The sequence below is a fragment of the Nanorana parkeri genome, unplaced genomic scaffold (assembly GCF_000935625.1).
Source record: "Nanorana parkeri isolate BGI_ZX_2015 unplaced genomic scaffold, ASM93562v1 scaffold73, whole genome shotgun sequence".
NCBI classification, from domain to species: Eukaryota; Metazoa; Chordata; class Amphibia; order Anura; family Dicroglossidae; genus Nanorana; species Nanorana parkeri.
The window spans coordinates 2453315-2480333 of NW_017306341.1; the positions used below are offsets into that span (position 1 = coordinate 2453315).

General features: G+C 39.6%; 1 protein-coding gene across 1 annotated transcript in view; it reads left to right on the top strand.

Moving 5' to 3' along the window:
- ANK3 (ankyrin 3) overlaps positions 1-27019 on the top strand; it is a 260705-nt gene that overhangs the window by 94518 nt on the left and 139168 nt on the right. Inside the window, exons 8-11 of the mRNA XM_018576669.1 lie at positions 2278-2376; positions 10449-10547; positions 15061-15258; positions 26322-26420. Of these exons, the coding sequence (XP_018432171.1) occupies positions 2278-2376; positions 10449-10547; positions 15061-15258; positions 26322-26420 (495 nt within the window). The remainder of the gene's footprint in view (positions 1-2277; positions 2377-10448; positions 10548-15060; positions 15259-26321; positions 26421-27019) is intronic.

A 27019-nucleotide genomic window follows, 5' to 3' on the forward strand; every position in this document is an offset into this window, starting at 1 on the left:
GGGGGGGGGGGGTTGGGTTTTTTTTTACATTTATTTTTTATCATTTTTTTTCTCACTGTTGGGGGAGCTTTGGAAAAATATTAGAGGTCTAAACAGACCCCTGACATTTCCCTTTTTGAAATAGAAAAAGAGATTGAGGACACAGAGTCCTTTGCCCATACAGGCGGCGGAGAGCAGCAGGGATCCGAGGAGAAGCTGGAGCCTGTGCCGCTTCTCTTCTCCCTGCCGAGCTGCGGCTGTGTTGGCCGCCTGGTGCCCCTGTAGCTAATGGCACCCTCTGCTCACCATGGCAACAGGGGCAAGGGGGCGCAGCCATGCCGGCCCTGACTGCACCCCCTCTCAGCTGCGCCTGAGGCGAGTGCCTCACTCGCCCCATGGTAGCTACAGCCCTGATATTGCATATTCTATATTCAGTGCACATAGCTGTTTAGTGGATGCAAAACTTGGGAAAAGTCACACTTAAAATTGTGAACCGGTTCAGAAAGGCACCATATGCTTCGGCAATAGGCTAAAGCAACATGCATTGCACCCAATGCCATTCCACTATCAAGATGGCTCACACGTGAACATATAATAGATCTATTCACCCTTTAAATGGGGCTCATAGAGAATCCCCTTAAGATTATAAGACTCAAAAGAGCATCTTAGATGTTCACATCAAGTCAATGAAAAGGGGCATACATAGGCTACATGGCATCCCATTATCATGTTGACTTGCCGGCAAAAAGTTTATCATAGAATGGCAGCATAGAAAAGGATTGTCTCACCAGGGGAAAAAATCTTACCACCTCTAAGTATAATTGCAGAATGGCCTGATTTGAAATATCACCAGGCATGCAAGATAGAGCACATGGTGTGTTAAAAGCACATATATCCTTAACACGTTTCACCTCAACAAGCAGTTTCCTCAGAACATTGTATCATGAGAGACTCATCAGAAGGGCAAGACATAACTTTCTTAGGCTGCAATCATCATATCATATCAAGTTTAACTTGGTACTACACCTTAAATTTTGTCAGAGGTTCTAAACCTTCCCAACCCCGTCTAAAACTAAAAAACTAAACCCTTTAAACTTGGATTACACTCTAAAACTGCCATGTCACTTAGACTGGTATCTATACCATAGCCGGTCTGTAAGCTTGGCTCACAGAGGAGCAGTAAGGAAAAAGCATGTTGCTGGGTTGGACTAAACTTTTAGTTGATACAACAAACATGTTGTATATGTTGTTTGTTTAGATAATTATTAAGTGTAATAAGAAAAAGCCATTTCTTCAGACTAGAATTATTTTGGCATAAGATTTTACAATAGGTTCTTGCTTTTACATAAATGCAAGACCTGACTGTGCACTTTCCGTACATTGACTATCTTGCTGTTACTTGTGTAGATATTTTCATCTGGCTGTGCCTTCCCTTTTTAAATGTGTGGATGTCTGAGTTAGTGCAGCACATTTCTATATTATTCTGGTTCAGTGATTCCTGTCACTTGGTGGCTGCATCAATTATTTTGACTGACTGATATATATTTACAGCAAAGCATCTTAGGAATTCCTGATTTTGAGACTAAGAACACTTTTTTGATGTAAGCCACACAATACCACAAACATTTTCCTAAAAGAACCCCGATAATTATGGTTTTGGATTATCACCTGCAGCCAGCAAACATGGCCATTTTGTTAACGGAGGTAGAAAACTTTTTGGAATTCCATACAATATGCCACTGTGAAGGTTCTGTCCGCTGAGTGGCAGTTTGAAAAACACTTGAAAAGGTCCAACCTACCTTGGTGGAGTTATACCTCTTGCTTCTTTGTTTGGAACTCTTTGCTTTGCAGTCACTAACATGAAGTGGTCACTAAGAAAGGTCCTTCCCAATACATAATTATGTATCTTCACAGCTGGCATTGACACCAGTTTTTCTGAATATCCTCAGAGGCTACTTGATGATCTTGACACAGGTATTTTGTAAGTTGTGTCCTCTTTAGCCCACTCTAGTGTACTCCTTACTTAAAGACCAAAGAATGATTGCACTGGTGGCTACCATTTTTTGAGTTAAACTGGGGCTGAAATAAATGTTAATTCAACTCATAAAATTGAAATGAGTGTATATTATTTTATTTCATAAGAGCCTTGGTATCTGTTGTTATAGCATCTGCAATTTAACTGAAGTAGAATGAGTCTTAAGAATACAAACACGATTTCCAAGCATGTGCTTGTTTACTTAATCCTTCTTTACTGTGGATTTGAAAGTTAACTCATTTTATACTTTTGTTTTTGTACAGAATGACATTACTCCCTTACACGTGGCTTCCAAGAGAGGTAACGGCAATATGGTGAAACTTCTGCTTGATCGAGGAGCTAAAATCGATGCCAAAACAAGAGTAAGTTGACATAGTAATGTAGTTTATGTGTTTTGATCAGATTTTTCATTTTCTGTCTTTGGGGATGACCAAGTATGTGCACGCCTCTCATCTGCTCCTATGTTATCCTAAGTATTTGGCCATAGAATAGACCATGTGGAAACAAAAGAAATCTTTTCCGTGAAATAATTTATTGTGGTGAAGACTCTAAGTGGATCATGATTGCAATCAGAATAGAGATGGAGCATGTCTATGTCTTCAACATGCGCTCTTTATCTGTTCTTGTCATTATGTGTGATAACCTTTTCTTTTGCGACACGCATAGTGAGCATTGCAATATGGAATACACATAAGTCAAAACACCTTCTTATTTGCTAAGTGTATCTAAAGCCATTTATTTTTACATTTTGGATAGGGTTGTAAGGCATTAGAACCCATGCCAGTTTTTTTATGTTTAGATTTTTTTGGTTTAGTTTTTTTTGTGTCTCCTGAAGATTTACTCTATTTGTCTATTGAAAGTAAGGGAAAATCCTATATTTTCGAATCGGAATGACGACTGTTTAAGAGGGAATTTCCCTTTCTTCGAATAGATTTTCTCTAAATTCATTTTGTGTCCGGACAGGAAGTGAAGGTAAATCTCCCCAGTGAGACACAGATAGCAAAAACGAACCTGAGGTTGGTTTTAACACATCCTTACTCTATCCAAAATGAAAAATTAGGTTTTACCATAATGCTAGGTATACACAGATTGTCTTACTGGTCCTGAATAGAACTATGGTAATAAGAACATAAAACGTATTCTTACTCTTTCCAAGACTATAAAAAATGGTTTGATATAGACTTTAAAGCAGCTATTGTGCACAGCATATAAACACATTATGGCCGACTTACCTTAAAGATGATCCTCTCCAGCGCTGTCCAGTCAAAGCTCCCCTCTGTCAACCGCGATTTCATAGTCTCCCGGGCTTCTTCTGGATGTGACGCCTTTAGAGTTTTGATTGGCGGGGCTGGGATAATGTAACTTCTGCTCATGCACACAGGAGTTACTTCATCTCAGTATAGAACCTTGCCGAGACTGTGCAATGAGGTGTGCATGAACACTGACCATTAGGTCAAAAAGAGTCTCTTCTGTCATAGAAAACCCTGTCAGCGTTCTTTTAAAAAATGGGCATAATGGGGCTTAACTTACACTTTAACAACAGCAGTAATAATAATTAAAATATTACAATCAAAAGCAGGTTCTGTTCTACATAACATGGAATTGTGACCATTTACTTGAGTCTTTTCCACGGTGATATTTATAATATACTTCCCCTGTCGTAGTCATTCCAATGTTTAGGGGTTATTTACTGATGTTCATTTAGTTTTTTTTATAACATCAGAATATTCTGCATTGCTTTATAAACAACATTTGACCTGTTCACATACATTTCTGTCTCATCTGAGCTTGCAGTCTAATGTCCCTTTCCCTGTTAAACATATTTTACATGTATTAGGTCAAATTTAGATGGAAGTCAATGAATGTACCAGTAGATAATTCTTTGCCGATTATCTGCTTTTATCTATCTGCAGAACATTGTTCATAAAGCATTGTAAAGTGTGTGGGAAGTAATGTATGCAACCTACGAGTGAATGTTGTCCAGATGTTTAAAAGTAAATCACAGGTGTATGACCCTGACAAGAGAACATGAAACATTAGCCAGCATGGAGGCCTGAGCACCAGTAGCCTTGTTCTCTGCAACCCACATATTAATCGTTAGGTCAGACCTGATTGGCAGCGGTACCAGCTGAATGGAGACCAGCTGGAACCTGTTAAAAATAAGTCTTTCTAATTCCCTGCCAGCTCACTTTGGGAATCCTATACTGCACATTTGGGCCATTGCAGAAAAATCCACGGCACATAGCAACACTACTCTGAGCAGAAAAACTACATGAAAGGTCTGTTTATCAAAAGCAGCTTCAGATATCATACATTTTAATGAGTGCGTCTAGAAGGCAGAAACCTCTTTTGACTGAGATGCTGAATGTGCATTTAGCGTATAACTCACGCATCATGTCTTACGTAAAGCTGATACTGCAGTATTGATTTTTTGGAGAACAGCCAGTCCTTTGCTTTCTGAATTATACATAAATGGACCAGGAGGTGAGATATGTCATGTGAGATTGGACCTATTTCCCCATGTTGGCCGCCTAGTTTGCAGCTCATGCATGTTCGCAGTGGGAAATCTGTGTTTAAGAACAGAAGTTAAACACAAATTTAAATGAGATCTCCAAACAATAGCAAGATATATATGTATACTGTTTTACCTGCCAAACCATTTATCATTTTGTACCGCCAATGTTGTGGTAAACGCATTTTCATTACTGCACAGCCAGGCAAGTAACACCCATACATTTTGATTAAATAATTAATTTTTCTGATTCAGCAGTTCAACTTCCTGTGTCACCTCCCCTTCTACAGCTTCCCTATGGGACAGAAAGCCAGCATCATCATCTAGTAAGCAGTACAGCAGGTTGATCTAGTAAGCAGTACAGCTGACCCAGCAAGCAGTAATGTCACAGCTAAACTTCGGGCAAACAACTACTGTAAATACACAGATGAAATACATATAAGGAAGCTTTTTTTACATGCTAAAGGGTTTGTATTTCTCTCCATTTAGTTCTGAGATTTACACAGCCTGCCACACGGGGCACCCCTTTCTGATTTTCCCTGCCTGTGATTGGATAGTGAAAGGAGAAACAGCAAACCGATGAGTTAATTTCTGTCACTCTGCTCTCTTCTGCCATCAACCTAATAGATCCCTATGCAGATTATTTGTCTGCCAGTCTGAGCTCTGCTGTACAGGCACCGCACACTGCTTTCATTTAATAAACACATTTCATTAATATTAATTAATATAAAGTTCCATTCATTTGTGTCCTTGAGGCTAGGTTCAGACTTTAGCAATACCCGGGACGCACAATCGTGTGCTAGTGCACACAGCGGTTGCCGCATGGCTTAATTGATTTCAATGGGGTTACATCCGCACGGCAATCGCTGAAAAAAGGTACATCTACCTTTTTTTGCGTTACACGACGTGCAGCTTTTGTGTCCGCGATGGTGTTCAATTGCACAGGCAGAATCGCGGCTGTAAACTACGCGATTCGCACGGCACGACTGGGGTGCCATTAGAAAATAATGGCACAGCCAGTGGTTTTGGCTGTGGTGGGCGATGCCGTGACCGCCCGGCAATCCGTGCACAATTGCCGCGCGGCCACGAAACGACCAGATTTGAACCTAGCCTTATATGTGCCTGGAGTTTAGCTTTAAATCAGGAAGCAGGAAAGTGATCTTACTGACTAGCTATCACGTACCTGACTGGAGACTCAGCTGAGAAGGGGGCTGCCCATGCACCTCTTGTCCCACACCTCTGGAAGTAGTGACAGGGGATGTAAGGACAGCGGAGCACAGGTGCCGATACTGGTGGCTGGAAGGTTCTTGAGGAGGCGCTTGAGTGCGTTGGACCAGCTGGTGAATCAGCAGGACCGAGATGACACCGGGACCTCTCGAAACCAGAGCAGGCAACGGGTATGAGGCCAAGGAAGCACTGGCAAGATGCCATTGCTCAGGGTACTGATGGAGTGATCCACCAAGTGGCAGACCAGGAGGGAAGTCATGTTCAAGCCGAGGTCATACACAGGGAGCCATATTTGAGGTGCTGAATCACAGTTCAGGAGCAGGGTCAGGAAATGTAAGCCAGGGTCATACACAGCAGATCAGAGAGCAGAGGTACCGAATCAGGAGGAGGAGGTGAAGTCAAATGGTCACAAGCCAGGTTCATACACAGGACGTCAGGATATAGGAACATATCAGAGTAAAGGGCACACAGGGACAAGCTGAAGACCACTCAGCAACTTGGTCATGGCTTCATGTCTGTTTAAATAGGACAGTGTGCACGCTAATGAGTGTGCACCTGTACGCTAACGAGCACGCTCACGTACGTGAGCTATTGCGCATAAACGTTCCCGTACGCGCGCGTTCACGTGCTAAATCGCGTTTTCCAGGAACTTTGGGCAATGGATTGCATACATGTGTGCGTGCACGTTTTTGAGCAGGAGTCCATCTGCAGGTAAGTCTTTTACACTAGCAGTGGTTGTGTGTATCATAAGAATGGCTGGTCAAAATGATAAATTCTTAGCAAGTAAAGCAGTAAACTTGCTAAAGGATATAAAAGTGGTTCTAGTGCCAATCATAGACATGTATATACATTTCCAGTATCAATAGATAAGTGTTGGGTGGAATGTTGATGTTTATTATGAACCTGCAGTGTATTTTTCTATTAATTTTAGCATGTTAGGACAATGTGGGCTACAAGACATTGCCTGCTGAATCTTTCAGTGATTACAGGAAATGGGCTGTATGTTAGAAAAGGCCATTGCTTGCAGCATAATCTCAGTAATTTTCAGTACTGAAGCACCTGCAAAATGCCCCTATATTTATAGCAGTAGTCTTGTACTTTTAAGCCTAACATAAAGAGAACATCAAGCCTGTATAATAGCATAGACATTTGCTGAATGCAAGTCATTTATGATGCAGAGTTGTCTGTGCACTACCTCTCAGCATCCCTGAAGCTGGACAACAGCATCATCTTCAACGGGTTCAGGCATTTTGCCCATTAGACGACTTAGCCCAAAGTGTTTTCTTTTCCAGATGTTAACCATTTAAATTTAATAAAATATGTCCGCCATGGGGCTCCTTGTAGCACTCTTACTGTAGTAATGGGAACATGCTGCAACGCTGGAAGGTTATAACCACTGACTGTTGACTTAACAAGGTTCATCACCAGAGGGTGACATTAGTCAGAAGCTGTCCTAATAAATATATGTAGAAGATAAAATTGCTCTATCAGTGGGGATTAAAGAAAAAAAGATGGCAGCGCTTGTTAGAATATGGAATATAGAACTCTGAAATGCGCCTAGTTTATTGCCATACTAGAATGACACACTAGGAATGTGATAACAGTAAAATATAATTTTTCACACTATATCAATATAGAGTACAGAAAGAAACAGAGATGTGGGTGCTGTAAAGCACAGATGTGTTCTGATGACACTGAACTGTTAGAGATGGAGTGTCATCCACACCGTTAATAAGATCATTGGTGGTCCCTTTGTTACGAAGATTGTAAACATTTATTGTTGAATATAATTGGCAACAATGTTTGCTTACAGAGAAAAATAAGTTTAAATAGAAAGCAAAGAGTTAAAAAAAAAAAGGAAGTACTGAAAAAAATTTAACATAAAGCCCCATTTTCATAGGTCTTTCTAGATTCATATATGTTATAAACCACTATTGGCCTTATGTATGCCCCACCAGAGCTGTAAATACTTATTTTCACACCATATTAAGCCCTTCAAATCTTTAACTCCATGGTTTGCATCTGATCTTGCAGGCGATGCTTCATAAGCAGAAGTTTTCTTCTTGACTAACAGTGCCACCCTGTGTGTAGATAACTGCTATTACACCATTTTATATATATATGCAGTGATTGATGTGTTCTGGTTTTACTTAATATTTCTGTGTAGTATACTTGTTTTTTTATAGGCAGACATACATGGACAGTGTTTTGGACTGGTTGGTTTATCTTATATAACAGTAGACCCAAATACTACTTGCATGTCTTTGCCGAGTGTACATAGTGCAAGCAGATCACAGACGTTTGCTGCTTCCCGGATTGTTCAGGCCAGGTTCACACCTGTGCGACCCGTGACCGTGCAGCAATCGTGCACAATACCGCATGGATTGCCACCCGGTCAAGGTATCGCCCACCACTGCCAATCGCGCTGGCGATGCCATTATTTTCTAGTGGCACCCTAGTTGTGCCGGGCAGATTGTGCGGTTTCCTGCCGCGATTCTGCCTGTGCAATCGAACACGAAAAAAAAAGCCTTTTGTTGTGCCGCAAAAAAACATGTCCCGTTTTTCAGCGATTGGCGCGTGGATGTAACCCCATTGAAATCAATGGGGCCGTACGGCAATCGCTGTGTGTAACTGCACATGATTGTGCGGTCCTGAGACGCGTGCCCCGGATCGCCCAGGTCTGCACCAACCCACACACCAGTCTCTGAATTACTGAGGATGGCAAGGAGAACAAGACAATATGTTTTGGCTAGATATGGGGCCTACTTAGAAAATAATTAAATCAATACTTGACTTTTTTTCTTTTTATTGGGAAAGTCATATTCCATTATTTTAGACGGGTAATGAATCTGAAGAGGGAACCTCACAATCATGAAGGTGGCAATGTGAGGGATAAAGCAGTAGGCCCCCCAAAAAAGTAGCAGAGGCGCCCAGGTGTGGTAGATGAAGGAGGAGATCTTTTCGTGTGAGATCCAATGATTTTTATTTTATTGGGAAAGGCATATTTCATTATTTTAGAATAAATCTCAAGAGGAAACTCCATGATCATGGAGGTGTCAATGTGAGGGAGGAAGCAGTACGTCCCTGAAAAAGTAGAAGTAGCAGAGGCACTCAGGTGTGGTAGATGAACAAGGAGATATTTCTGTGTGAGGTAAAACAATTTTATTGTATACAAGCATTGTGTGTATGTACAGCAATAAAATCACCTTAACCAATTATCTCAAAATTGTGATTTTGAAACTTCTTCCTGTTACCAAAATACAGTAAGGCCTGGAGCTATGGAAAGCAGAGGAATGAGCGGAAGGCCTGCATGACAAGGCTGGGAAGGGGAACGAGGACAAGAAAGGGTTAAGGAGGGATAGAAGAAAGGGTATAGAAAGGTCACCAAAGTTTGGTGTTAATATTGTTAGTATGTTATTTAATGTTATTTATAAGTGTTTTTAATAAAAGGCTGCCGTGGCCATTTAAATTCCCATTGTTGTGTGGTGTAGTTATTGGGAAGTGGGTAATGTAAAAGGGACCTCTGAGCTACCTAAGTCATGCACTCAGATAGGTCTTCCTGGGGCCCTCTGTCTTCTTTTTCATTCTCTGTCTTTTTTGAGCTTCTCTTCGGTAAGGGGGCAATGTGTTCATCTTCAGCATATTAGTTCTCTTTCGCAGTTTCTTTTCTCTGCAATTTGCTGTTCTGGTTTACTGACCAGATATCAAAGTGAACTATTACAAAGGGTGCCAAAATAAAAGTTAATAGAGATAAACAGCTTACATGTCGCAAAAGTCTAAAAAACAATCCTTGACTCAATTCAACACAATTCTTGTTTGTATTACTATTTGCATTTGCTAACTAGAAACAATATGCAGAACTTTTTTTCTTGATCAGCCCTAATGAAGGGAATGAATTACCCCTGATAAATTTTGCTTATTGGTTATCTGACATACAACCCAATAGTGTGTCCACTTTTGCAAGTGTCTGGCATCCTGTTTGCAGATCATTCGTTTTCAGTGCGGTGTGGTTATTTTCTGCATCTCTGCTCACAGTGCTGGATAGGGAAAGCAATCTACTGCAGGTGTTGGGGATGTAGGTTATATATTGGGTTAGTGTTATGGGGTGTTATTTAAACCATAAGGACTTGTTCACATCGTGTCTGTTGAGCTACCTTTTTTCTGCAAACAACCACACATGTATGGTGTTAATAGGGCACATAGAAAACAATTGTTTTCTATGTTCCCTGTTCACACCATGCATTTGTTTAAACCAGTTCACACCAGGTCCTAGGATTAGCCTCCCATTCTAGGGATGTTTTACTTTATATTTTTGATTGTTAAAAATATTATAAAAGCGAGCTAGCTTATTATAGTATAGTCAGTGTTATTTGTATAGTGCCGTGCTTATATCTTGTTACTGCAATTACTTCTATGCGTATTCTAGTATGTTGAATGAGTAAACAAATACCTTTAAGGATATTGCATAACACACTTTAATGCTTTCTACAGCCATCATCCTTGTTTTAAGAAAGTTGCCTAAAGTGAATACTCTGGAGGGAACATGCATGAGTTGGCACACTGGAAGATGGTTTGCCAGCTTCAAGGTCATATAAAAGTACACATAGCTAAAACTGCTTATGGGATTAAGTGCATGTGAAAAGTTGCTTCTGAACCCTTCGTACTTCAATAACTAAACACTTTCTGCTTTTCTAGGATGGTCTGACACCTCTGCATTGCGGAGCAAGGAGCGGCCATGAACAAGTTGTAGAAATGCTATTGGACAGAGGAGCTCCTATTCTTTCCAAAACCAAGGTTTGTGCAATTATCTACAAAATAGAAGCAAAAGTACAACTCTGTATGTATTGAGGGTTAAAAAACTGTTCTAGGAATACTGCAGCTTTGAGATAATGCTGCCTTAACCCCAGAAATGATAATGCTCTTGTGTACACATGGCATCTTTTCATCAGGCATGTTACCTAATTATTTGGAGAACATTTAGATGAGAAAGTAGAGGCAGTGTGCTGTCTGCTTTTTCTCCAGAGCAAATGCCACCAGTTAAAACCCTGCAGGGAAAGGGATGGTGACAGTATGTTACAGTTACTGACAGTCATGTGACTTCTCTCAGTAGCCCCTTCATCCCTTGCCAAATTGGTTCTGCTGTTGAATGCACCCAAAAGTTTCCAGGGTAGACCAGCTATAATAAAAGAAAGGTAATCAAAATGAATCATGCACCACGGGCCAATGGAGTACCATATAGTAAATCCTGTCCTGGTTGTCTGATAGCTTGAAAGGATGTTATCCAATTATTCCATATAGGATAAAAGGCCCCATTTACTAATCTATGACTCACGTGTCATTTGCCATCATGAGTGTTATTTCCAGCCATGTGACAGTAGTTTCCTCTTTCATCAGTTGTCATTGCTGGAATTAGCAGTTGCTATGGCAAATAACAGCTGTTAAATCTTAATAATTAAAACTTAATCTTGGAAATTTTGGGACAGTTGGAGTACACAGTGTCAGATGTCAGTGATGTTTCTCTTTTGGCAACTTCAAACCCCTGACCACAAATGTTATGACTGTGAATGTTCGCACACACAATGTAAAAGAAGTGTATCCTACAAGTTCTTGTTTGTTTTACAGGTGAAACTCGAATAATTGGAATATCGTGCAAAGTTCATTTATTTCACTAATGCAATTTAAAAGGTGAAACTAATATATAAGGTAGACTCATTACATGCAAAGCAAGATAGTTCAAGCCGTGATTTGTCATAATTGTGATGATTATGGCTTACAGCTCATGAAAACCCCAAGAGCCCCAAATCCACAACCTCAAAAAAGTAGATTATTACATGCAATCAATAAAACAAGGATTGTACAGAACAATATCGGACCTCTGAAAAGTACAAGCATGCATATGTACTCAGTACTTGGTTTGGGGCCCTTTTGCAGCAATTACTGCAATTACTTTTGCATGATATTCTAATTATTCGAGTTTCACCTGTATATTTCCATGAGAACTGAAAAAATGTAAATGTTGTCACTCCAAGCCCAGAGTGACATGAAGCCAGGTCTGAGAGTATACAGTTTGTTGTTGAACATATGATATAAAAAGCTTAAGATTAGAATTTCGAAAATCTAATGACAGATTATGATATGGAGAATTTAAAATATCAGAACATGTCACATTTAACATATCACATATGTCTTATTTGATATGACAGCCTTGTTTAATTTTGTCATTTTTAGCATAGGTGTACATAGGTGGCTGGAAACCACTGCCGCAACAGGTGCTGAATTGCCCTCTTGACTGTGGCTTTGATAAATGCAGTGGAAATTGTCTGCATGGGGCATTCAGCATTTGCCAAAATTGTCAGTCATGGGTTTGTACCTTGACATTTTGCTCGTAGGGTTTAGTGAACCCTAAAAACTATGAATGGGAGAGCTGCTGTAGCACAGTTAAAGGCCAAGGGATCAGGGGTCTCCCGCTGCCCATGTACACATGAATCAGGATTCTCACCTATGGAAAGCAGAGCAAATGGAAATAATTTGGTGAGAGCAGGTAAGCAGATTTCTGCATATTAAGCTTAAAGGAGCAAACACACAGTTAGTGCCGACGTGTGACAATGAAACTGTCACACCTCGGCTCAATAGATCGGGAAGTGAGCGAACACATACCGTTGCTTGCACACAACGGACGGGGAGGGTACAGCTCTCTCTGCCTCTAGATAGGCAGAGTCAGCTGTCATTCACGCAGCTGTGTGGATCTCGACAGCATTGTCCCAGCTGCGGCGGTCTCAGTATACCGCGAGCTGTAGCTTGCGATATACTGAGCTTTGGGTCACGGGAGGATGCTAGTATATGTCCTCCCGTGACCCTTAAGAGAACTATGGGGAAAAACACTTACCCAATAGTTCTCTTTTAAAATAGAAGCTAAGCACTGGTTGCTTTGAGCAGCCTGGCCACTTTAGCTTTGCTTTAGTTGCATACATGAGTCTCAGTAACTCAAAACCAAATGGAGTAGTTGCAAAGGGATTTATTGTGTTTTCCATTGCTGACTTGTTTTTGACAGTGCTAGCCTTGGGGCTGTCATCCTCCTTTTTTCACTACTATGTGAGTCACTGACCTGGAACAAACATTTGTACATTAGGTGGCCCAACACGGCATGCATTTTCTGATTCGGTATTAAAGAATTAAAGAAAGGGTAAGGATGATAGCCCAAATATTACATTACTATTAAAGCTTAAAGCTAATAATAGTTGTACACAAGTCCTTCATTTGTTTTTTTTTTACAAACTGTGCAGAGGATTTCATTATTGTTTATAAATGAGTTAATAGATGGGGTGATAACATTTGACTATTCACACATAAAGCCATACAAAAAATCGTATTGTTCTCTGTTGAAGACCTACCCATGTATGGCAGCCCTAAGGCTAACATTTCCTATGTTCAAATGTTTGTGGGAAAGTCCTTCCAGTTTAAATCTGTGCCTGCATAAGTGGAAAGGAATGTAAGCTGTGCTAGCTGCATATTATGTCAGTAGATAATTTACTATATCTCAAGCTTGTATTTCCTCGGCATTCCATGACTGTGTATATGTAGATAAAGCCCTGAGTTACAAAATCCTGAATCTGATGCGATAGGATCCAGGCCTGGCTTATTTATGTCATAGACAAGAAATCACTGCTGTTGTGTGTGTCATTATCTCATGTGACTCTATGCCTTGCAAGTTGACAAATGTTTAAATATTTGTAGATTCCGGTTAACCCAGTACAAACTGGTTTTTAATAGGGATGCATGATATACAATTTGGAAAACCAGTTGAGCCTGAACTGTACTGCAGAATAATCACATTGTTTAACTGACTTAGGACTAATGTGTCCTAAAGTGCTGACAGACTGAGATTTTGTATATGGCTGAAAAAAAACCTGTGTGTATTTAAAGCGACCCATATATACTGGGATAGCATTGTTCAGAAATAAGTGATTGGAGGAGTCTCATCGTACCCAACATGCCATCTACTTAATATTCATAGCCCTGCAGATAGGCAGTAATAGGAAGAGGTGGGTTGTAGCTACTCATCTGCTGAGATAATTAGAACAATCTTCTACTGACACTGGACTCCCACTTTCCATCAGTTTGATAGGTTACGCTTCATATATGAGAATAAAATAATAGGACTGTGCCAAAAAGTCAACCAGTTGAAGGAAGCGTGTCAGGACAGAATAATGGGAGATACCATTGCTAACTTCTTTTTCTTTTTTTTTTTCTTCCAGGCTGTCATCCTTATTTTAGCTTCCCTTTTTAGTTAGTTAGTGAGCTAGATTTAGCTGATTGCAGTCAGTGAACAAAAAAAACTGATATAATCCTAAGAAAAACTGATGATAGACCTGGAAATTGCTCATTGAAAAGAAAGTAATCAGTATTAGCAGCCATATTTCTATCCAGACAGACCTAATAAAAATAATACAGCAGGGAGCTGGAAGTATTCTCTGCCACCGGGCAGTTCTTCATAGAAAGGGGACCAGTAACTTCACTTTGTATGCACAGCAGTCAAATGTCACCGGAGTAGGTGGGCGGCTAGGAGAAGTCTGAAGTTCAGCAGTTGGGATGAGAACAGTAAGATCTGTCCTTGTCAACAATTTCCCCCATGGTGCATGCTTAATAGCCCTACATTTACTCTTAAATCTTTTACTTAAAACTGATTTACTTTAAAGCTAAACTTCAGCCAGATATTAAAAACACTATTAAAACAAGTATACATTCATTAAAAAATGAATAATTGTATTTTTAAACAAAACTAACATTACTTTATATCTGTTTTGGCCATCTGTAATCCCCTGTACAGCAGGATTACTGGACAACCCAGTCACAGCCCCATTGCCTTGCATGGTGCTAGGGTGTTAGTCCTAAACCAGGGTATATTGCTTAACTATAATCTGATATTAGGTCCAGGACTTGGCTATGCAGTCTGGTAAGGTTGCCTGGATCATAGGCTTTCTGGTCAGAATAACAAATTTGTTTGCAGGTAAAATAATTCACATATAAGTTTTTAACTGTGTATTTAGATGCTTCACTGGAGGCCATTGTTAACAATATATCAAATGTTTATAATTTGATATTATATTTAGTTGAATTTTATTTTGTTCAGGTAATCAAAAAATTTAGCAAAGACTACCAAGAAAAAAAATAGTTTTCAGTGGTCAAATGTGAGTCTGCTAAGCCTAAATAAGTAAATAACCTGCTCTGTGTGTTGTTTGGACAGCATTGTGGGAAACCTGAAACCTGTCTGTCTGAGCTGTCGCTGACTCTGTCTGTTTGTTTGCAGAATGGTCTGTCACCGCTGCACATGGCAACCCAAGGAGATCATTTGAACTGTGTTCAGCTGCTGCTCCTACATAATGTGCCTGTGGATGATGTCACTAATGACTATTTAACAGCGCTGCACGTCGCCGCCCACTGTGGACATTACAAAGTCGCTAAAGTCCTGCTGGATAAGAAAGCCAACCCAAACGCCAAAGCACTGGTATAAGCCAAATTGTATTCTTTCTGTGTGTTATAATTATTGCTTCCACCTTTGTAAGATGCTGAGAAAAAAATGCACTAGCCACAGCACACATGTATGCAATGCAAATGTAAAATGTATATATCCTCTATTTAACTATATATTTATATAATGTATGTAATGAACGGATATACTGTCATACTGTAAGGTAAAACTCTATGGTTAAACATTTACTAACTGCTAGTAACATTACAGTAATGAATGGAACTCTGGGTTGAACACCATCTTTTGTGTGTCGTATTTGTGGTAAAGTAACATGTTGTACATAACAATTCAGGCTTAGGCAACTTTGATCAGTATGATCTGGGAGTGGTCAGGCAATGGACCCAGCCTTTTGTTTTTTTAATCCTTTATCCAGGCCATTTCAATCCTTTATCTCCCACACTGCCTTGTGCTACATGTTACATGCAGTTGGGCTCCAAGCCATAGGAAAGACTGGCAAAGTACAGGAGAGGGCAGGGATGCGGGTGGGACTTTAGGCAGGAGGCGTGGAGCTGTGAGGGAGTAGTTAAAAACGCTGTGTACTAGTGTTTTAGCATAGTGCTTCTAGATGTGAGACTACAATGGGAGATATTAGGAAGGCAGAATAAAATGTGGACACAGGCATACAGAAAATGTATGTGACTGTGGTTCTCAGCCTCTATTCAAATGTATTTATGGAGACTAAATGGACATAGAAATTTAAAGATATCGGGAGAGAAATGTTGAAATGGCATGCTAAAGCAAATATGACATTTTTGTTTCAAGGCTTTAGTGACACCATAAAGCACTCTAGTAGTAGGGAAGCATTCTGGGAACTAGGAGTAGGGAAGCAGTGGGCAGTTATGTAAGATATCGGTTTTGGAAGGATATAGCCTTTAAAATATGAAATAAGTTGCTTTGGCTGCAGTCTGCAAACGTTAAAGTAATATTTTGAACACAATTTTTGTTTTTATGTTACATAAGTTAGAAAAGAATGCAATCAACCTAAGATATTCCAACTTTGTTGAAGCTGATATGTCCCGTCAGTCTGAGACTTTCTTCCTCAGTGCATGCACTTCTCTTGTCACGTTCTACAGTGTGTGATTTATTATTTAAGCCTGCCTGCTGTGACTTCTTTTTAACTATGAAACATTACAGCAGATCCTGTACATTCCTAGTTATATGGCTTTTCTTGTCACTGGAAGGAAGTCTGACTTATCCGCCATAAAATAAAATATCTGTTTTGGGTTAAATAGGACCGTCATGGTGTATACCCTGTATAGCTCATTGTATATCCTGTATATCTCTTGGTACACTCTTAATCACCTGAGTCACATCTAGGGGTAGAAACTAAAGTGTTACACGTTTCTCTGAGTTACTGGCAGCTGTGGTATTTGATACAAGGCTTTGTGTATCTGTGTACAGAATATATGACCTGGTGGCAACTTCAGAAGCTGGCCAGCCTCAGTCCCCTGTTAAAGTTAATATTAGGGATGCACCGATACTGGTATTTCGGTATCAAGTACGAGTACCAATATTTTTTTTCCGGTACTCACCGATACCGAGTATCGGAAGTCCCATTCAGGAAGCCAGGCGCCGTGTAATGACTCGCCACCTGACTTCCTGATTAGCAGGGAAGCCATCCCCATGCTTCTAGTGGTCACTAAGTGATGAGAAAACATGGAGCCGGCATTCTGGCCAATCAGGAAGCCAGCTCCATGCTCACTCGTCATCAGGTGACGAGGGAACATGAAGCTGGCTTCCCGACCAATCAGAAAGCTGGGCGCCGCATCTTTACATGGCGCCTGGCTTCCATGTTGGCCAGCTTCCGACCAATCAGGAAGCCGGGCAGCGTGTCATTACAAGTGACGAGAGAGCATGGAGCCGGCCTCTCGGACAATCAGGAACACGCTCTCCGGCTTCCTGATACCGGAAGTATCGGGCTAGGCATCTGAGCATTTGGTGGAGTACGGGTACTCGCCACTGATACCAATACTAGTATCGGTATCGGTGCATCCCTAGTTAATATCTTGTGGTCTTGTGGATCTTTTCTTTACTGTGGTAAGCACTACAAATAAAATGTGAAAACACATCTTTTTAGTTGGGTAAATATTGGATATTGCATATATTTTGTATTCTCATTTTTAGCCATAGGGTAGCCATTTAAGCTGCCCCTTTATACATTTGTTTCAGTTTCTTCTTATCTTGTGGTACAAAAAAAAGCCTATGTACAGAACTTAACATCTCAAAGTGACATTTTTTGGCAGAAATTACTATATGCTGTGACCCATCCCCCCCTGTTTATCCTGCTTGATTGAAGGTTTCAATCAGAAACAGAGGGTCTGAAAGCAAACGGCTTAATCTATGTTCTCTCTTTATAAAACCCTTAGTGCTCTAAGAATTATGTGTCAAGGATGTACCTGTATTCAATGTTTATTTGTAGAACAAAGATGTACAACCCTTGTTTTACAAATAAACGTATATAGTTAAAAACAAAGATATAACACAAACAATACCCCCAGGAATCCAACACTGCTTGTTTTTGGTACAGGTGTCAGCACTGATCCTGTTGGACGGTGGCCCCCCTGTCCCCTGCCCGCTCACACATAAAATAAGAAGCCCCCCTGTTCCCTCCCTCCACACATAAAAAAAGAAGCCCCCCTGTTCCCTGCCCCCCACACATAAAATAAGAAGCCCCCTGTTCCCTGCTCCCTCACACATAAAATAAAAAGCCCCCCTGATGTTAGAGTATAGGGTAAGGTTAGGGTGGCGGTTTAAGGGATTTTAGAGAAATACCTGAAGCTCGAATCTTGTTGAAGAAAATTAAAATACCGTATCCTATGGAATCAAGAGGATAGCCGGTAAGAAGTTGCCTCCTGATCAATAACTATTTTGCCCAATTTTTTGATGGTTGCCCGTACCAAAAGGTTACCCCCCATTGCCTGTGAACACTGTAAGTAAAATATATCTGTTACTTTTCAATTCACATTAGAATCTTGAAAATGGCTACAAACACCTGATTGGTGGGCATGTGCTATACTGCTTTCACATGCCGGTTGCATTGTGTAATGGATTATGTTTTACATGCGTGGGAAAAACATTTATTTTCTCCCATCTATAATTTACAGCCAATTAAAAAGGAAATAAACTTTCCTCATAATTTGTAAGTGTCACCCCCTCCAGACACTGTCATCCAACAACCTGTCATCTTGTTTTATTAGTTTATTTTCCTTTTGTAGCTTGTTAAAATACCAGTTAATGAAAGATTGGCTTTTGGAAGATCCAGAAGTCCTTATCAGCAGGTTGCCTTGTGGTTCTATTCATGTCAAATCAACCCAACAAAGCCTGGATATTGAATAAAAGAGACACATTGCACTTATAAAACCTTAGCGTCTCCTACTGACAGTGTGAACCAAAGAAAATTACTCTTCCATTTGTCCTTTTTGTGACTTTCCTGAGAGATCTAAAAGTATTTTTTTTCTCTTTTTGTTTCGTGATCCAGTCTAAAGCGTTAAAAGACCCATGGCAGTTAGTACATTCTAGTTAACTTATCACAGATAGGATTGCAAAGCTTAACATTAATATTGTATGTTAAGTGAAGATTAAATTACCACGTACAGTTATGTAGAGTTGCAAACACCAATATTAAATAATGGTAGACTACGTTATCATAGATAATTAAAAACCACCTAAAAAATGTGACTATACTTGTTAAAGAGGAACTTTACCCATATGTTTGAAATTAAAACAGACATCTTTCGAAATATTTAGTAATGACAATCTTCAAACAGATACTTCTAGATAATTGCCGACTTTTTATTCTTTGCATATCTTTTTTTTCTTTTCCTCCCTATTCTTCTCACAGTAGCTATTTTTACTAAGGGCAGATTAATATATCTCTCTTTACTTCCTGGAACTCTGGCACATGTGACTAGGGCATGTGACCATACACATCATCTCAGGGGAGGAAAATTCCTCTCTCTCTGAGATCTCATGAGATTAGAGATGAGATTTGCCAGCAATGCTCTGCCTATGTAATCTTCCCAGGATGCAATGCTTGGGCATATCACTCATTGTAAGTAAAATAAAAATATGTTTACTTAACTAATGAATATGAGATAATTTCATATCAGCATGCAGAGCTGCATGCTGATATGATTTTTAGTGAAAGGTTGTATAGGTCCGCTTTAAGTACTAATTGATCAAGTAATTTGTTGTTGGGCAAACTGCTAAACTTCCAGTATATTGCTGTTGTAAATCAGATTTCAAGTACTCACAAATAGATAGTAGTCTGCATTAAAGTGTCACAGTTTTTTATTCCTTTCAAGTCCAGATTTATTATTAGGCACAACAGGCTTGTGCTTATATGCAGCATAGGGAAATAGGCAGCCTTTCCCTTTGCATTTATAGACTACACATGTTTTTCCATCATTGGTAATAATACATTAGCCTCCTATAAGCTTATGTATACATTGTCATAATGTAAAGCTTAGCTCGAATAAAAAAGTTATATGCAGAAGAGGTGACCCTACCAGAGGAGGGCTGCTTTTGGTGCCAAAGGTTATTTATCTACAACAAGTTGAGTCTTTTGTTGCCTCAGTAAAATTATGGTTACCACAATTACTGATGCTATGTAGCAGGTGTGGTTGCAGCTCATCTACGATGTCATCAACGATTTGCCCGTTCCAAGCAATAAAATCACGCTAAGATGAACTGAGATAAATAAAATAGCCACAACTAGGAACAGTGGAAACAATATAACTAAAACAGTCCAGCCTTGCAGCTCTGTGGAAACAGAGGTGAAAAACACAATATGGACAAGAAAACAAGAGCACAAAAGTGCACTGACATAGTGTAGTACTTCAAAAAACTTTAAAGTCCTTAATGACTGGTAGGATCCCCAGTGATTGGCGGAGGGCTACGGTAGTCCCAATATTCAAAAAGGGGGCAAGGTGCCAACCTGGGAACAAATAGTCAATAAAATTAATTTGTATTATGGCTTTTAAAACAAGGCAAAATAGCAGCCCCATAAGAAATATGCAAACATTAGCATTAAGCTGTCAAATCTGTCCCCTTCTACTGCACTTGAACAATTTATCGCCACACCTTCTATTCCTCACAGCTGTGATGGTTACTTAAAGGAGAACTATGGGGTGAGTGAATTACACTCATCCCCTTAGTTAGAGCTGACGTGTGACATTGATACTGTCACACATCAGCTCTATTGTTTGGGAAGTACATCTCACTCACTTCCCGATCATCTCCCTGCAGAGAGCGGTGACTGCCAGTCACCGCTTCCCACAGGTATTCCCTCCCTCCCCTGGATGGATGGGGGAGAGGGGGCGGGCACAACTGGCTCTGCTTGTAGATAGGCAGAGCCCGCTGTCAATCAGCCAGCGGGGTGGATCTCGAAAGTATTGTTGGGATCTGTAATAGCCCGCTATATACAGAGTTTAGAGTAACGGGAGGACGTTAGTCCTCCCATGACCCTAAAGAGAACTATTGGAAAAAAAGGTTACCCAATAGTTCTCTTTTAACAAAGTATCTTATAGTGATATGTAGGGATGCACCGATACCAGTATCGGTGCGGATGGCGAGTATTTGGGCAAGTATTCGTACTCGCCCAAATGCTCTGATACTTGAGCTTCCGGTATCAGGAAGCCGGGCAGCGAGTCATTACACGCTGTCTGGCTTCCTGATTGGCCAGGAAGCTGGCTCCATGCTCCCTCATCACTCATTAGTACTTTTTTTCTGTATATCGGTATATGTAGGTAAAACCGTATTTGGTAAATTCATTTAGTGAAAAACATGTCGTTGAAGGTCCTCATTTGACCAGCTCATGGTAACTGGACTTATTCTTTAATGTTGAGGCAACATGGGTAACTCTGTCACCTTTCAATTTACCTGTGGATCGTGAGAGATGCCCCCGGATGGAATCTCTTTATGTCCTGGGAAAAGCATCTCTCCCGATCTGCAGGTAATCAGTCCATGTACGATGTGGCCTAACGCCACCATTGACACACTGCCATTAACTTACATGGAAACATTGACCGCATCTGTACAGACCCACCTGGGATTCCTGCCGTAAGAATCCACAGTTTCTTGCCACAGGAATTCCAAGACACCCATGTGAATAAGGCCTTAAAGGTGAATAAGCAGCAAACATATTTAACGTTACACAACAAGTCCAGGTTAACATTTGAAAATACTAGCAAAGCACTAACAATTGTACTGTCTTATGTCTGGGAATAGTGCCAAGGTGATAGATATATTTTGTACTAGCTAATGAGATTTCTCTTACACTTGTTGCTGATTTATTGTGGCTGGTGACAAGCATCGAAGCACCTATAAGTGCAGTCTCATTCATCTTCAGGCTGTCTCTCCTGTAGCTCAGTGCAGTACACTTTACCTTAGACTCATGCAGCCAGGTGCTATGACTGTGATTGGGAAAATGGGTCATAAACCTGTGCATGTCATAGAACAGATGATGTTTTGCCTTTTCTCAAAACAGGCACATACCAAAGGGAAATGGGAGATTTGTTTCTTTTCTTTTTCTCTTTTGACTGATGCCAGATGGGAGCTCTTGTCTGATTGCATCTTAGCAAGCAAGCAGTGGAAGCATGCTAGTGAGAGAGATCAGGTTACTTATCATTCTGGCATGCTCGGCATTCTTGGATTAATCTATTTAATAATATAGCTAGAATTAAATTTTTTCAGGCATTTTGTCATTTGATGCAGATTGATTGACTGCCCTAATGCATTTATATCTATATCCACATATTATACATACATATTATATTGTTGTACATTGTGTACTGGATGAGGGGACTGTGCTTTGGCAGCTGCAGATCCAGTCTGCTGGAGACTATGGGTGCTGCAGCTCAGCCACACCGTTGCCACACTTAGTGTCACCAAATATAAACTGAATTCACCAAAGTTTATGGAGATGGTGCTGGCAACATGGTTTCTCCTAGATCTGTAAGGCCCTGCACATTAATCTTTGATTCCTGTTGCTATTCTGGTTACTCTCCTGGCCTGCTTAATGTTTGCTTGCTGCATATACCCGATCTGGATCTTTCTTAATGCCGAACTCCTGGTAAATGGCTAAATACATTTGCACCCTGGACTAGTACTAGTACTCAGATACTCCCCTGTTCAGAGCTCAGTCAGAGCAGGACTTGCAATCAGTAACACATTTTGGGCATTATATGGCTATCTGTTCAGACTTGTGATAACAGCACCTGGCAGAGGAAAGTCTTCCAGCATCAATTACTTTCACAGTTTGTGGTTGTTATGCGCCCCAATGCTGAGAGCTAGAATGCAAAACTCTGTAGCCTGATACACTCGTTTGTATAACAAAAAAGTTGAATGTTAAGAATTATTTGTAATGACTGCATAGTATTTTATTTAGATGAGTTCCTTTAATTTTCATAGGTCAGCAGTCATCTTTCTCAGCTCATAAAATACTTTTTTATAGCTCTCTCTTGCTAACCCCTTTTTTTGCAAATATGTGCAAAAGGGCCTGTGACTGCACACATTGCTTGTTCGCACATGAGCACATGAATGGCTTCTTGTGTTGCTTTTCCTTGTCCCAGTCCGAGCTCTGTTGTTCTGGGAATTGCAAAAGGCTAATACTGAGTCAAATTCAAGTACTTACACTGCTTGCATTATGTTTAATGATGTATCAATAAATAAAGAGCGGCATTCATTTGTGTGTTTATACCTGCCTGGAGTCCAACTTTAATGATTCCAACTAATTACAACCTGATTGTTTACAATGTATTCATTGACTTAACACTTGCATATAGACTTGGTAAAGGCACTTAAATCATTTCCCCGCACATCAGTTGTTGCTAGTGAAGATAACCTGAGGGTTGTAAGCTGGCAGCAAAAAGCATGCTTCTAATCTGGGGTTAATAGTGAAGTATTGATACTACTTAAGCTAGCAGCAGACAGAAAAGGGAGGTTGGGCCTGCAGAGATGAACTGACTAGTCAATTATATAGGTGCATGGATATTTATGCCTATGCCAGTGGGAGCCCACCAAAATATGTTTGGTAATTATTTATCTTTGTGGGGGTGGATGTAGTAGTTTGGAGTCCTCCAACACCCATATCAGTATTTCTTCTGAGGTTGGACAGTGTGGGGTGCCAATAGACACATGGTGGTTATTGTCACATCCAGTTTAAATCAGCTGTCATGGGCTGGAACAGGCAATGATCATGTTCTGTGCATCATGTCCTGACTTTGTACCATATGAACCCTGCAGCATCCACAAGTGATACAGAGGGTTCTTACTAACCGAAGACATGAGCATGTGAATGTACACTTCAAATCTCAGAAACCCCCCCCTAAAAACTCCAATAAATTTAATTTGAAAATCATTGCCTTGGGATTATATTTGATCTTTGGATGTAAGCCTAACAATTGAAGCAGTAATGAGTTTTCTTATTAGAGTACTGTATTAAAACTTTATTGGACATTTTTTATATTAGTAATTCATAAAAATATATAAAGCATCACTTCATAACCTTGTAAACTTTCAAACAAATGGTTTAGTAAAACTGTTTAAAAGAAAATACATCTTTGTGCTGTCTCATTGAAGGAAAACCCATGCAAAATACAAACATGTTATCATTTTTTAGTGCAAGTTACTATAAAATCTCAAGTAATTGCTTTAACAAAATAATATTTTTCAGTAGATTGTCAACAGTATTTTTAAAACACAGTTATTTATTGTGACTCCATGAAGAGATCTTGGAAAGCATGCCTTATTTATAATAAATGACCATATATTAAACAAAAGTAATGTGCTGATTGGTGACCGCAGTCCGTATTACGTTTGACCGCTTTCCAAAACTTGTAAATTTTTCTTGGAGGTCAGTGGGAAGCATACATCCATCACACCAATTTATCAGTCCAGTTTGATGGTGTGCAGCCTTACAATTGTCTTTTTTTTTTTCTGCTGAGCTTAGAGAATTCATACCCTTGAAAAGCTGAAGAGAGTCAGTATATGGCAGAAGAAAAAGTGTTGTTCCATTTGAGAGGTTATATCTGCAGTACTAAAGAAAATATATTGTACCTTCCAAGTTGGGAGGTTGTCTAAAAATGTTTCTTTAATGTGTCTTGCAGCATACAACAAAATGTTTAGTAGGCCTCACATGAATGAGTATGAAGGAAAACAGTATACAGTAGTATAATATTGGATAGTATACTGTTATAGATCCTTTAGACATATATTTTAAGTCACCCTTCTTTCCTGATGACACGGATGTTGTTCTGTGAAACGTGTTAAGAACATGATGAAGAGGAACCACAGTATCATGTGCTTATCATCTTCACACATACCTGAACTTGTGGAAAATGGTTTATTAATTTCCCTTGAGCTATTGGAAAGTTGTTAAATGATATTATGTATAATTATGGATCAATACACAGATGGTTTGTATTAGAAACTTATAGTGTCATGAAAAGTTCAACTACTACTCTTGCTACCTCTTTGAATCATCATCTCTTTTCACTGGTCAGGTGTAGGTTGAGGGAAGGCAAGACCTGTAAGTTTATCTTAAAGTGACACTAAACTCAGGAGTTAAATCTTAAAAATGCATTCAAGTACCTTAATTATTAGTATAAATGTATCTTATTTGTGTATCACTCGGCTGTAGATCCTCAAATTATCTCTGAATTCATACTGACACTGTCCTTCCTTCTGGAAGGTGGATACTTTTCTCCCCCATGGCCTTTGTGTGTGTTGTAAAGTAGTGATGGACTATAATCTTCATACGAATTAGTAAACTAAACATGAGTTTGTAGTCCATCACAGGAGAGGTGGCTACTTTACAACACATGCAGGGACCATGGGGAACAAAAGTAGCCACCCTCCAGAAGAAAGGACAGTGTCAGCAACAATTCATAGATTATTTGAGGATTTACAGCCGAGTAATATACAAATAAGTTACAATTTTATGAACAGTTGGGGTACTTCAATGCATTTTTAAGATTCACCTCCTGAGTTTAGTGTCACTTTAATATCAGCAGCGAAAAATCAACTCTTCTGCCTTGTCAGACAGGGTTGTCCTGTGGGGTAGAGCTATGTAAATGCCAGAACTGGTTGGACAAAAATACAAATTCTTTGGTATATAAAACAGCTCTCATGTATATGTTTTACGGTTTGCCTGAAGCTCAGCTTTAAAATGCAGTAGCGTTCATATACATCTTTGTGACCATGTTGCTAGGAACAACTCAGCAATGGTATGCACACTTTCATGTTTTATGTTTGCACTCTCATGTGTATGCATGTGCACTAAAATATTTTACTAGGCTGCCCTATAATATTGTCAATGGGGATAGTAATACTAGTGAAAAATATAATAAAGTAACACTGATTCCCAGCTGTCGATTACTGTCACTAGACAATACTGAACCAAAATGTATTAAATATATAGAGTTCTATATCTGTCTGTAATATCTGTCTGTATCTAGGCTGAATTGTAACCTTGCTGACTGAGTGTTATCGAACCTTATGCAGCCACCCCTCGAGATAGGGCACTCGTTCCTGATGTGGATTCAGTATATTACGGACACATCTGTTATTGTGTCATCAAGATGGATTCAATCTATTGGCAGTTTTATAAAATATTTAGCAAACTCTATTTATTTGTTTATTTACATGTATTTAATTCAGACATACCAAGGCAGTGGAATAGCTCTTACAGCCTGTTGTGGATTTTTCACCTAATCCTTCAGCATGGCGAGCCATTCCCTCTGCTGAACAAAAACGCCATCTGTTGTACTTCGAGTTCCCTGAAAAGCTTCTATTATTTTCACTTTCTCTTTAACAAGGTCATATTTTTTGAATCTATATTTCTATATAGCAACTTTTCTACAGTATATAACACATTTACTAATGCATTTGCAGTTTTTGAAAAGGTATTTTGAAAAGACTCAACTTTATCTTGTTCTACTGTGGCCGCTGTATCCAAAGTTGGATTTTTGGAATAGGAAGTTTAAACTTTGTACAGTAAAATCATAGTTTAAATAATGCTTATGTTTTGTTTAATACAGAATGGCTTTACACCACTTCACATTGCCTGCAAGAAGAACCGGACTAAAGTAATGGAGCTTCTGCTGAAGCATGGGGCATCTATTCAGGCAGTCACAGAGGTAAATGACAACATTGCTGTTGGTAGTAGTAGTGGTATATAAAGTAATAGTTGTAGAATTAACAACATTATATCCATTTAGGGAGAGGATCTGTAACAAAGATAACAATTAACTTTTCAAAATGCTTAAACGTTTGCTTCCTCTCTTCGCCGGAGGTGCCTTTAAATACATATATTTACAATGTTAAACTGGTCATACACTTATGATTGAAAAGAAGGGTTTCAATTGGGTCAAACACTATTTGGGTCCTGTTGATTTTGTCCGAAATTCAAGCACTGTGTGCCAGGCATTACATTGTATTAGTTTGATTTATGTTTCCACTTTCAGCTTGTCAGTTTGTAATTACATTCTGCAGAAACCAATGGCGTAATTTATTTACAATTACACATGAAGGAGGTGGAGATATAGCCCATAGCCACGAATTAGGGTCTAGCTGTCACTGTGCGCTGGTTAGGAAGCACACTTTTTTTTTTACTGACTTATTTTGCCGTCCTTGTACCACAGTGGGTTTATCCCATCTATTAATATTGTTTTCGTTGGTTATCCATATTATATTTCTATTAATTTCTACTTGATATCTCTTTTTTATGTACAGATGT